Genomic DNA, 12,081 nt, shown 5'->3' with positions numbered 1-12,081 from the left:
AAAGGGGACCCTGCTTTGCACCGGGGGGATGCTCACATGGTGGCCTTGGTAGCTTTAGTCCTTTGGAACTGGGCTGTAATGTCCATTGTACAGATGGGGAAACTGAGGCAGGCGGGGGGTGTGCAGGGGATGTATCTCTGAGTGGAGGGCTGGTCCACCCCGTGTCCGTGCTTTCCCCTTGCCCCAGGTTCCCCCAGGAGCTGAACGTGGGGAAGATCAGCGCCGAGGTGATGTGGAACCTCTTCGCTCAAGACATGAAATACGCTATGGAGGGTGAGTCCCACCGCGCCACCCGTAGCCCTAGGGAAACCAGGCAGGAGCCGCACTCTGCTCCCACCTCCTCTGTTTCCTGGGTAAACCCATTTCTCCCCTCATCAACACAACGCCCGGCTTAAATCCCACCGAATAAGCGCTTCCACCTTACCCCATCACCCTGGCATCCCCGGAGCATCCTCGGGGCAGCCGCCTCCCCGGGTTTGGGGCTTGAAGCAACCCCCCCTGCCCTCACCTTCCCCGTGCAGAGCACGACAAGCACCGCCTATGCAAGAGCGCGGACTACATGAACCTGCACTTCAAGGTGAAGTGGCTCTACAACGAGTACGTCACTGAGCTGCCCTCCTTCAAGAGCCGTGTGCCCGAGTACCCGGCGTGAGTACAGCCCTGGGGGGCAGGGGAGGGGGTGCTTGCCCCCACCGGGGGCTGGCTGGCCTCACTGGGAACGGGTCTGTCTTCCAGCTGGTTTGAGCCCTTCGTTATCCAGTGGCTGGATGAGAACGAAGAGGTGTCACGGGATTTCCTGCACGGAGCACTGGAGCGGGACAAGAAGGATGGGGTATGAGCAGGACTGTCAGCGGGCACAGGAGCTGGGGGTGTGCGAGGGGCTTGTCCCTCGATGCCCAGCGTTTCCCAACTGGGGCCAAAGTTTCCCTCCCTGCCCCCACTGACGCTGCCTCTTCCTCCCCCAGTTCCAGCAGACGTCGGAGCACGCACTCTTCTCTTGCTCTGTGGTGGATGTCTTCTCCCAGCTCAACCAGAGCTTCGAGATCATCAAGAAGCTTGAATGCCCCGACCCCCAGATTGTTGGGCACTACATGCGAAGGTTTGCCAAGGTGGGCAGCTGCTGGGGCGGGGGCCACTGAGCTGGCAGCACCCCTGGGACCCCGGTCCCACCAGGGCTTCTGGGCTCTGCTGCCTCCCACTCAGCCACAGGCAGCGGCGCAGGGCACGGATTGCACCACCTCGAACAGCAGCGCTCAAGCAAACACGCCACCACGGACCCTGTGGGTCTCCGGGCTTTGCTAGCACAGCAGATTAGCTAATTAATGAGTTATTTAGTTAATTAGTCTTGTTAGATTAATCTAGATTAATTAAATGCCACTGCCTTGCTGCAGTGTGGGAGTTGCAGGCAGGCTCGGTGATGCCTTCAGAGCTGTGCTGGAGCTGCCCGTGCAGACCAGCCGTGCCGGAGCTGGCTTCCAGCGGCTGTGCCTGTGCAGCTGCTGGTGCACCCATGGGGCCAGAGAGCCTAGGGGTCTGAGGGTGCACCCAGGTGTTGGGATGTTCCATTGCTCTGCAACTCATGGTCTTCTTCCCTCCTCCCCTTTGCTGCTGCCTGGGTGTCCGTTGCTGCCCTTGGTTGGCTGCAGACCATCAGCAACGTGCTACTCCAGTACGCTGAGATCATCTCCAAGGATTTCGCCTCCTACTGCTCCAAGGAGAAAGAGAAAGTGGTGACGTATCTCCCTTCTGCTTGCAACCTCCCTCGTGCTGCCAGGCACGACTGTCCCCACGCGGTGACCCCAGCCATCACCCCAGCTCCAGAGCTGGTCCCCATGGTGCGGGTCCTGCCCTCGGGCTCTGTCCTGTGGCAGTCCCTGAAATGCTGCCAGGCAGAGCTCCATGCTGGGACTGTCCTTGTGCCCGCCAGTGCAGGGTGGGAGGGACCTGGGGTGGTGGGCAGCTGTTCCAGCCACATTTGGTGGTCCTGACCCCCTTCTCCGTGCCATCCCTCCAGCCCTGCATCCTGATGAACAACATCCAGCAGCTCCGTGTCCAGCTCGAGAAGATGTTTGAAGCCATGGGTGGGAAAGAGGTGCGTATCAAGGGGGTCTCCAGGAGGGAGGCCTGTGGAGGAGCTGGATCAGTCCCTTCTCCCCAAAGGCTGCCCCTTCCCTGGCCCCGCAGTGCTGGGAGCAGACCCCAGTTCCTCACTCCTGTACGGGAACACGCTGTCCCACCCTATGGCACCCGGCTCTCCCACCACACTGGGTGATGGATGGGCTTCACCCTGCCCAGGGGTGCTTATGGGGTGCAGAGACACCCCCCCAGGGCTGGGCCAGGGACCCTGATGGCTTCTCCAACCTGTCCCTCCTCCAGCTGGACACAGAAGCCAGTGATATCCTCAAGGAACTGCAGGTGAAACTCAACAATGTCCTGGATGAGCTGAGCCGAGTCTTTGCCACCAGGTACACCTGGGGGAGAGGGTGCGGGCGGTGGGCCGAGGAGAGGTTTGGGGGTCCAGGAGCTGCGGCTGAGGCCAGGCAGGGGGCTCTGCTTGGCCAAGTGAGTCCTGGGCATGGCTGGGGGGGATGCTGAGCTGCCTGGGTGTTGTGGTCCCCAGTTTCCAGCCACACATTGAGGAATGCGTGAAGCAGATGGGTGACATCCTGGGCCAGGTGAAGGGCACTGGCAATGTCCCTGCCAGCACCTGCAGCAGCGTTGCGCAGGATGCTGACAATGTCCTGCAGCCCATCATGGACCTCCTGGACAGCAAGTGAGTATGTGGGGGAACGGGGACCCCCACCCTGCCCTGGCCCGCCCTGGCAGTGTGGGGGACCTGCAGGGTCAGGGTGGCTGGGCAAGAGGTGGCGTCAGGGGTGCTGTGCACCTTCAGCCCTGTCCCCTCTTTGCAGCCTGACACTCTTTGCCAAGATCTGTGAGAAGACGGTGCTGAAGCGGGTGCTGAAGGAGCTCTGGAAGCTGGTGATGAACACGATGGAGAAGACTATCGTCCTGCCCCCACTCACCGACCAGACGGTGAGTGACGGGGAGGGGGACCGGGGACAGGGGACCCTGGAGCTGAGACACAGGTGACTGATTTGAGCCAGTGTGGGACATTGCTGGCCAGGTGCCCTCATGGCTGCTGAGATGGTGGGGACTTCGTCGGCCTCCCCAAACCTGCCCCCAGCTCACGGCCAGGGAAGGGATGGAGGAGGGAAAGGTCATCACTGCAGCTCGGTGCAGCCCAGCACCCTCCTGGCTGGCTTTGCCAAAGGACCTTCCTGGCATCTCCATCGTGGCACCAGGAGGGAGCATTGGTCCTTTCCTCTCCACCCTTCCCTCCGAGCTGGGGCAGCACCCTATGCCACGCTCACCAGCACCGGCTGTGGGCAGGGTCCCCACCAGGAGGCTCAGCAGGAGGCTCGGGGTCTGCGGGGAGCCACCACGTTGGCCTTGCTGTGGGGCTGGGGAGTGGGGACTGGCTCTGTGGGGCTGGGGGGACAGGACTGAACTCTTCCTTGCTCATGAGCTGAACAGGTTCTAGGGGAGCAGAGCAAAGCCTGGGAATGGTCCCTCCTCAGAGGGAGGTTGCCTACAGGCTCGAGGCTCCGTATCGCATCGCTGTGTCTGCCCTCCCCGCGCGTAGCCATGCATCCCAAAGCTTTCCAAGGCGGCTGTTCCCTGGGCTCAGGCAGGGAAGGGTGACACCAAGGGCTCTGAGCCAGCCACATATCTGTCCCTGTCACTCTTCGTGGCTTTTGTCACTGTCACAAAGCTGGGCTCAGGCTCTTACTTGGAGTCTCTGGAGCCGCTGGCTGCTGTGTCACCTTTCTGGGGCTGCGGGGCTCCTCATGCTGTGTCTGTAGGGGACAGGACACTGGTGACCGGTCAGCCCTCAGTGGTGCCACCTCACTGGCACCTTGTCACAGCCCAGAGCCTGGCTCAGGTCAGCCCTGCATCACTCCAGGCCAGGCTCGCACACCCTTGGCCAAAGGTGGCCAAATCTAGCAGGGGAGCTGGTGCCACTGGGTCCCAGTTTCCATCCCACTCCCTGTCCCTGTCAGTTCCCAGCCATATGTGGCGTGTTCTGGAGGCAGCAAGCCCTGTGCTGAGGGCGGAGGTGGTGGCATGGGCATGTGGGTCCGTTGGGTGGTTTTCCCGAGTGGGGGCAGCCCTCGGAGGGGGCTGCGCTGGGGCTGCTCCCTGCGGCACAGGCAACTGGCCCAGGGTGGCTCTGGGCTCCAGCCTGGGGCTGGCTGGGCCAGGTGGGCAGCGTGGGGCTCCGTGTCGGAGCCAAACATTGAATGGGGTCCGCTGGCTTCCTGGAGCTGAGCCCCTCTGGGGCAGAGCCCCCTGCCGCTGAGGAAGGACTGGGCAGGCTGGGATGGGGCCAGTTTGGGGTTGTAGAGACCTGCGGTGCCGGTGGCAGGGCAGCAACACCGAGTGCTGTGGCACGTCAGACAGGGGACACCCCTGCCTCTGCCGTCCCTCCAGGCTGGTGGCGGTGGGAGGGCGGCCAAGGCTGGGACCCAGCCTGGGGCAGCTGGGGCTGGGGAGGATGGAGGAGGGGGTGGACACTCATGTCACGGTTGTTCTCTCCAATTGCTCCGCTCGCTTCTCAATGGCAGATGATTGTAAGTACGGCAGCCCCCTGTCTGTCTGTCTGTCTGTCCGCTGTGTGTCGGTCCTGGCCTCGCCGGTTTTTGTCTTGTGTGGCTGCCCGTGTCCTGCCCACACCCTCCTCTGGCTCCCGACTTGGTCCACCTCTGTGGTCCCCATCCTCATGCTGCCCGCTTGGCACTGGCTCCTGGCGGCCGTTTGCCCGTGGCCCTACCTGGGTTCGGGGGGTGGGAAGGTCCTGAGCAGGTTTGCGGTGCCTGGATGCAGGGAGGCGCAAGGGCTGGTGATGGAGTGTGTGGCGGGGGGACGGCAGTGGAGCAGTGCCATGTAACCAGGGCAGCCAAACCCAGGCTGATCCCATCTTCTTGCTCCATGTGGAGCACCACTGGAGACCTGAGCAGGGGGAGCGGTGTGTGCTGGGCAGTCAGGGCTGCTCTTCCTGACCCCTTGTGCCTCAGTTTCCCCTTGAGGCCCTGGCTGGAGTGTGGCTATGGTGGGGGTTGAGGGCAGAGGCTTTCCCTGCCGGCGGAGGGGAGCGTCTCGCTGGGACACAACATCCCTGGCCCGGTCGCTCATCAGTGGGGCAGCTTGCTGGCATGAGTTGTGAGACTTTTTCCCTGGTCAGGATGCGGCCCTGGGAGCCTGGGCTCCTGGGTTCCCTTCTCGGTGTTGCTGCCGGGTCCTTGCATGGCTTTGACTGAGCCGTTGCCTTTTGTCCTTTTCGGCTCAGTCTGTGGCCGTGGGCTTATGCCCTGTGGGGCAAGGGATGAGCCACATCCACCCCCAGTCCTGCCCATACCCCTGTTTTGACCACAGGTGCCTTTGCAAGGAGGAGCAGTGGTGTGGGTGCTGGTGGGTGGCTGCTGGGTGCTGATTCCTGCAGGGACAAACACCCGTCCCCTGTCCCCCAACATCTTTTGTTTCCGACAGCAGTGTTTGGAGAGACTCGGGCTGAGCCTCCCCCCAGACCTCCTGGGGACCCAATGTCCCAGCCTTGTGGGGGCTGCCAGGGGACCGGGGGTGTGTGGGGGGTGTGTGTCAGCTCTGTGGGGTACAGAGCCCTCTTTTTCACCCCTCACCCCGTGCCTCAGTTTCCCTCCAGGGCAAGAAACCCTTCTGGTGGCCCCACTTGGCCCTAATTGTGCTGCTTGTCCCTCTTGCAGGCTTCCCTGCCAGCTGACCCCCCTGCTGCCTCCTCCTGATTCAGATGTACCCCAGCCCCCCCTGCTCCCTGAGCCTGGTTAGGACACCCCCCCACACTTGGTACTGCTGCCCCACTTTACTCTGTTTCTTCTGCCACCGCTGGGCCTGGGTCAGAGTGGGGTTGTCACTGGGCCCAGCACTGCATGGACCAGAACTCTGTGTGCAAAACCCAAGTGCTGCTGCCCCCGCTCCCCCCCAGCGCTGTAAGCAGCTGCCAGAGCTGGGGGGGGGATATGGGGGCACCAGAGGATGCCCACATGCAGAGCCAGCTGGCTGCCGCCTCCCTGTATCCCAAGCAGGGACCAGTCCCCCATGGCCTCAGCATCGCTGTATCCCAGCAGGGACCAGTCCCCCATGGCCTCAGCATCCCTGCATCCCAGCAGGGACCAGCTACCCATAAGCCCAACATCCCAGTATGGGGACCAGTTCCCCATCAGTGCAACAGCCTGCGTTCCAGGGGGGACCAGTTGGCCCAGCATCCCAAAGACAGCGGTCCCCCACTGACCCAGCATCCCTGTGGGGACCAGTCCCCCACTAACCCAGTATCCCAGTGGGGACCAGTCCCCCTTTGGCCCTGGCTGTCCTTTAGGAGCTCTGTGCTGTTTTGCCGCCAGCTTGCGGCCACCCCGTGTGCCCACCCTTGCCCTGCGCCCCTCCCCCCCCGCCATGTCCCATCCCGTGCTGTGCCCCCACCCCACCACTCAACCTCTGACATTGCTTCTACAGGGCACGCTCTTGAGAAAACATGGCAAGGGGACAGAGAAGGTAAATAGCTGTGGGCTCCATGTGTGTCATCGCCCCGTGGCCACGCTCGTGGCCCCACACCCGCCTGCTGTGGAGGGCCAGGCTTGTCCGTGCTGCCTCTGTCGTGCTGTCTGGATGTGCCGTTGCCTGCGTGGCGTGGTGTCCTGTTGGGGTGTGCCGTGTTGTCTGGGCGCAGGATGGGGACAGTCACCTGTTTCTGTGTGTTGCCCCGGGGCAGGGAGTGGGTGTCGTGTCACCTGTAGCCCCTGTGGGTGGGTGGGGGTGTGGGGGGGTTGTTGCTCACCCCCAGGCAGGGATGGGGGGGATGCTGCCCCGCAGCTCTTGGCACCCCTCCAGGTGCCAGGGCTGGGACAACGTGGGGACGGGGTGCCCAAGCGTGGGAGATCCCCAGCACAAATCCATCCCGCTGCTGGGGGCTCGGGAAGAGGTGACCCTCAGGACATTGGGCCGCGGGGCTGCTGAGGTCCCCTGGACCTCTGAGCCTGCTTCCCCCTGATGCTTGGGGGCCTCAGCAAGGCTCACTGAGCCCCAAAACTTGCCAAAAGGGCTTTCTCCAGGCACATGGGCTCCCCTCTATCTGGGGGCTCCCCATCACCAGGCTGGGGGCCCAGCCAAAACCTGGCTCTCGGGAAGTGCTGGCATCCATCTGGGCAATGCCTGCGGCTCCCCCCTCCTCTCCCAGGGGACACTGGGTCCTGCCCCAGTTTGCGGAGCGTGCTGGGTGAGCTGCTTTCCGCCGCCTGCTGCTCTTTTCCCAGTCCCAGAGGAGGTGGGAGCGATCCTGCCCCCGCGCAGGGGGAGCCCTGGCGTGCTGGCCGCAGGCTCAGCAGCAAACGCATGGGGCTGAACCTTTGCAGGTGTGAGCTGGTGCCCAACCAGTGGCACCAGCAGAGAACTGGGTGCAGCCAGAGGAGTGTACAGGGCCAGAGGCTGCACAACCAGGGGATGTGGGGGGCCCGGACCCGCGGCTGGCCACTGCTGGGGCCACCAGTAACTGTCCCTTGCTGTTCTCTTCCAGAGCAGGGTGAAGCTGCCCAGTCACACTGAAGTAAGGACATGGCTCTTCTGCTCCCCACTTGGCTCTGGTCCCCCTTCCTCTCACCTCCTCCCCATCCCTTGTCCTGTGTGCTGGGGGGGGGGGGGGGGGGGGGGGTGGTGTCCCAGCTCAGTACAGTGTCCTGTAGTGCTCTGTTTGGGTGACACCAGTGTCCCCAGCTCCCAACCTGTTCAGCGGTGGGAGGAGATAGGGGCAGCAAGGGGAGGATTAATGGGACAGAACTGGGGGTGGGGTGGGCAGGTGAGAGAGTTAGTGGGGGGGTACAAAATGAGGGCACAGGGTGCCAGAAGGTAACGATTAGTGGGCTAGATGCTGGGGTTTCTCTTTGTTGGGAGGGACTGGAGCTACTGGTGCCGGGGGAGGGGTGGGGAAGGAGGTGGGAATTGCTGGCTCTGCCCCACTGGGCCCCAGTTTAGTATGTTGTACACTGGAGGGCTTGTGAAGGGGAGCTCGCACTCAGCCTGGTAAGTGGGTGCCAAACCTGGGAGATGAGCGGGATGTGCCCACGCCATGGGGCTGCGCCCCCAGGAGCTGTGCCGGTGGGTCCCATGGGCTGGCTTCGTGGCCCTTGCCCATCGGGGTGGCATGGCACGGGTGAAGGCCAGTGGGGGCTCCCATCCTGGGGTGCAAAGGGGCCAGAAACCTCTCTGGGGCTGGGACTGGGCAGGGGTCTGGGTGGCAGGAGGGTGTTTGGCTAGGCTGCCAGCACCGTGGGGTACAGGGGGACTGCGCCGCATTCTCCTCATGCCCGCTGTCCCCCTGCACTCGGTCTCTGCTCCCCTGCCCCAATGTCGTATGATTGTCCATGCGGTGCCACTGATGTGCTGTGCCAGGCTCTGCTGGGCACAGAAGCGGGTGCTTGGGCACGACAGGGAACAGGATGGGACCCTTGGGCCAAGCTGCCTGTGCTGAGCAGACTGTGAGGTCCCTGATGTCCTGCCCAGGGGTCCCCAAGCCCCCAACCACACAACTGTGCTGAGAATTCAGGGGCTGGGACGGGGGGCTGCCAGCCCCACACTTGCATTACCATACCTGGCATGGCTGGTGGTCCCTGGGGCTCTCTGAGGAGCACCCCTCTGGCCCCCTGGAGCCTGGGGGGGCTGGTGCAGCAAGCTGCTGGCACCACGTGCCCAGCCTGACCATGGCGCCCCCATCCCGGCCGCTCACTGGGGCCCTTCCTGTCCCTTTGCTCTCTGCAGGGCACGCAGATGATTTTCAACGCAGCCAAGGAGCTGGGGCAGCTCTCCAAGCTGAAGGTGAGGGCTGGGGGGTGGGTTAAGGGGGGGGGGGCAGGCAGTCCGAGCTCCTCTCTGTGCTGGGGCGGGTGGCACGGTGCAGGCTGACACTGGTGCTATTGCACGGATTGCACCAGTGCTTGTTTGCTGGCACAGCTGGGGCGAGGGGAGCGGGGCCCTGGTCCCGTGCTGAGAGCAGGATTTGTGCCCTGCAGGACCACATGGTGCGGGAGGAAGCCAAGAGCCTGACCCCAAAGCAATGTGCCGTGGTGGAGCTGGCGCTGGACACCATCAAGGTGAGGGCATGCTGGGGTGCAAAGGGGTGTCCCCAAGGGCTCTGGCATTGAGGCACAGACCTGAGGTGTCACCGGGGTGGGGGTGGGTCCAGCAGAGCCGCTGAGGACCCTGTGGTCATCTTCCCCCCTCCAGCAATACTTCCATGCTGGTGGTGTGGGGCTGAAGAAGACGTTCCTGGAGAAGAGCCCCGACCTGCAGTCGCTGCGCTACGCCCTGTCCCTCTACACCCAGGCCACCGACCTCCTCATCAAAACCTTTGTGCAGACACAGGCTTCGCAGGGTAGGCTGCACGGCCCTGGCCCCCCAGCCAGGCCCCCCTATCCCCCACCATGGGCTCAGCTGCCCCACACCCTGCCTCCATCGTGGTGGGGTTGGGGGTCCCAGCCAGGCTTGCAGAGGGGTGAGAGGGATGGGTGGGGAGGGCTTTTTCCTCCCATGGTTTGCAGTTGAGGAGGGGCCATGGGTGCCCAGAGGCAGCCTGGCACCCCCAAGTCCCCCACCAGCAAGAAGAGCGTGTCCCCGGTGCCGGGGCATGGCTGGGCTGGCATAGAAATGGGGCCCGTGGGTGGGGGAGAAGGGCACCCTCTGACCATCTGTCACAGTATTTGTCCCCTCTGGCTGGCCCAGCCCCCAGCAGACACCTCTGGTCCAGCACTGCCTTCCAGCTGGGGGGCTTGGACCTCCCGCAGGATCGGCTGGAGCCAGATGCTGTGCCAGGGCTTGTCCTGGGTGCTGGGTGCCCACATACCCCGTGATGTGGATCAGTCCAGGGTGCTGGGTGCGGTGCAGGGTGCTGGGCAATGTCCAGGGCAGAACTACCCCTAGGTTCTAAATGCTGACCTTTATTTTGTCCCTTGGCTGCTCAAGGAGGGGACAGAGATGCTTGGTGGCGGTCATGGGGCATCGCGTATTGCCCCAGCCAGGCTTGTCTGTGTCCTGGGGGGGTAGGACGTGTATTTGCTGTCTGTGCGTCTCCTGCCAAGGACATCTGTCCTGTCTGTGCCTCCTGTGCCAGCCGTGTCAGGGGCGTGGGGTTGGGTCTGGGGGGTGCCAGCACCCCTGGGTGCTCTCCAGCCCCGGGACCCGGTGGGCTCCGAGCTGGGTGATGCCCGGTGCTCCCATGTCGCTGCAGTGTTGTCCGGATGCTCGGCCGTCCTGTCTGTGAGATCTGATCTCTCTTTCTCTCTCTGTTTTCTCCCCCTTCTTTCACCATTCCCGTCCCCCACGCACGTCGTCTCCTTCCTCCTCTCTCCGTCTGCTCCGTGCTGTGTCTCTGTCTCTCTCTCTCTCTCCTTCCCACTAGTTCATGGTGGGAAAGGCATTAGGTTTACCCTTAGTGAAGAAATTTATCCTGAGAAGGGTACGTGTGCCGCTCGCCCACCCCTGCGCCTGCCTGCTGCCGTCGGCCTGGGCTAGTAACAGTCCCGGCACTGCGGGCCGGGGGGCCAGGAGCCCCATCCCAGCATTGCCGGCTGGGGGGACCCCCGGTGTGAGCAGGGCTGGGAGCCCCCTGCCCACAGACTTGTGCTCCCAGGGCTGCTTTGGGCTGAATTTGGAGGAACTGTGCTCAGCTGTGTTGACCACCCCCCCCAGCCCAGGGTGGGGGGCTGTGCCCCGTGGGGATAGGGGTGCCTGCCTTTGCTTGCAGGCTCTGGGCACCCCCATGTTGTCTCTGGTGCTGCTGCCGGGGGGTGGGCGCCTGCCACGAGCTCCCTGCAAGCCAGGGAGCGGTCCCCTTGGGACTTGTGGCCCTGGGGGGGGCCAGGACTGTGTCCATGCCCCCTCCCACCCACCCTGCTGCCAGAAGGACCTTTACTAGCCTTGCTCCGGTGAGCTCAGTCCACCTGCCCCAGGGTGCAAGGAATGCGCCCAGCTCCACCGGCCCCGCTTGGTCTCCATTGCACCCCGCCGAGGGGCCAGGACTGCACCCCCTGCTTGGCCTCCCGTACCCCGACACCCCCTCCTCACCCACCATCGCCTCCATTTCGGCTCAGCATGCGGCGCTGCCTGGGTGGCGGGTGCCGGGGGGGAGGGGGATGGAGGTGGATGGAGAGGAGGGGCTGCCATCACCAGCCTCCTGGCACCCTCGTGCTGGGGGCCGTGCAGTGACCCGTGGGGACGTGTCCTCCTTCACACTGCCATTTCCACCCTGGGAGCTTTCTGCTGAGCTGGATTTGGTCTCCTTGGCCCCATCTGACCCACAGAGCCCCTTCCTCTGCCTTGCGCCCCCTCCTTCACCCATGGGTGCATGCACAGCTCTTGGGGGGGGAGGGGGAGGGCTGGGCTGTTGGTTGCAGGTCACCCAAATTCCCCTGGCTCGGGGACCCCAGGGCTTGATGTGGTCCCTGAGGGGATACAGGAGGGGGCAGGTCGGGTCCCTCCTGCCCAGTGCTGTGCCCTCGCTCACAGCTGTGTGCCCCCCCCGCCATGCCCATAGCAGGGGGAGCTGGGCCACCACCCCCTGCCCCATCCCACCGGGGCACCTCAGCCCCTGGGCAAGGGGGGGCTCACAGGGCCTGGCCAACATAGGGTGGGATGACAGAGAGTCAGCCTGGCGCTGGCGATGTCCTGCCGTGCCCCAGACTTGTGCCAGCTCTGGTGGTCCGAGACAGCTGCTGCACCCATGCTGCTGTCCCCAGAACCCTGGCAGAGGCCACATTGGGCCAATTCCTACTGCCCACCCCCTCCCGCCTCATGGTGGGTGACCTGCCTCCTCCAGTGGGGTTGGTGGTGGGCAGGGGACATCGGGGACACCGCAGAAACGGGCACTCATGTCTCCTACCTTTGCCACGCAGGCTCCGGTGTGGATGACCCGGTCGGGGAGGTGTCCATCCATGTGGAGCTCTTCACCCACCCCGGCACTGGCGAACACAAAGTCACCGTCAAAGGTGGGTACTGCTGGAC

At 63.9% G+C, this 12,081-nt stretch overlaps 1 protein-coding gene across 1 annotated transcript in view; it reads left to right on the top strand.

The window, feature by feature from the left end:
* UNC13A (unc-13 homolog A) overlaps positions 1-12,081 on the top strand; it is a 37,120-nt gene that overhangs the window by 22,718 nt on the left and 2,321 nt on the right. The window contains exons 27-41 of the mRNA XM_056338159.1: positions 188-273; positions 522-648; positions 736-832; positions 966-1,109; positions 1,647-1,730; positions 2,015-2,092; positions 2,377-2,465; positions 2,621-2,773; positions 2,913-3,036; positions 6,550-6,588; positions 7,607-7,636; positions 8,845-8,901; positions 9,096-9,176; positions 9,310-9,457; positions 11,973-12,065. Coding sequence (XP_056194134.1) covers positions 188-273; positions 522-648; positions 736-832; positions 966-1,109; positions 1,647-1,730; positions 2,015-2,092; positions 2,377-2,465; positions 2,621-2,773; positions 2,913-3,036; positions 6,550-6,588; positions 7,607-7,636; positions 8,845-8,901; positions 9,096-9,176; positions 9,310-9,457; positions 11,973-12,065 — 1,430 coding nt within the window. The remainder of the gene's footprint in view (positions 1-187; positions 274-521; positions 649-735; positions 833-965; positions 1,110-1,646; positions 1,731-2,014; positions 2,093-2,376; positions 2,466-2,620; positions 2,774-2,912; positions 3,037-6,549; positions 6,589-7,606; positions 7,637-8,844; positions 8,902-9,095; positions 9,177-9,309; positions 9,458-11,972; positions 12,066-12,081) is intronic.

Source organism: Falco biarmicus, chromosome 4 (assembly GCF_023638135.1).
Source record: "Falco biarmicus isolate bFalBia1 chromosome 4, bFalBia1.pri, whole genome shotgun sequence".
Classification (NCBI taxonomy): domain Eukaryota; kingdom Metazoa; phylum Chordata; class Aves; order Falconiformes; family Falconidae; genus Falco; species Falco biarmicus.
The sequence above is the reverse complement of the archived record's forward strand: the minus strand, read 5'-3'. Positions and strand labels throughout refer to the sequence as shown.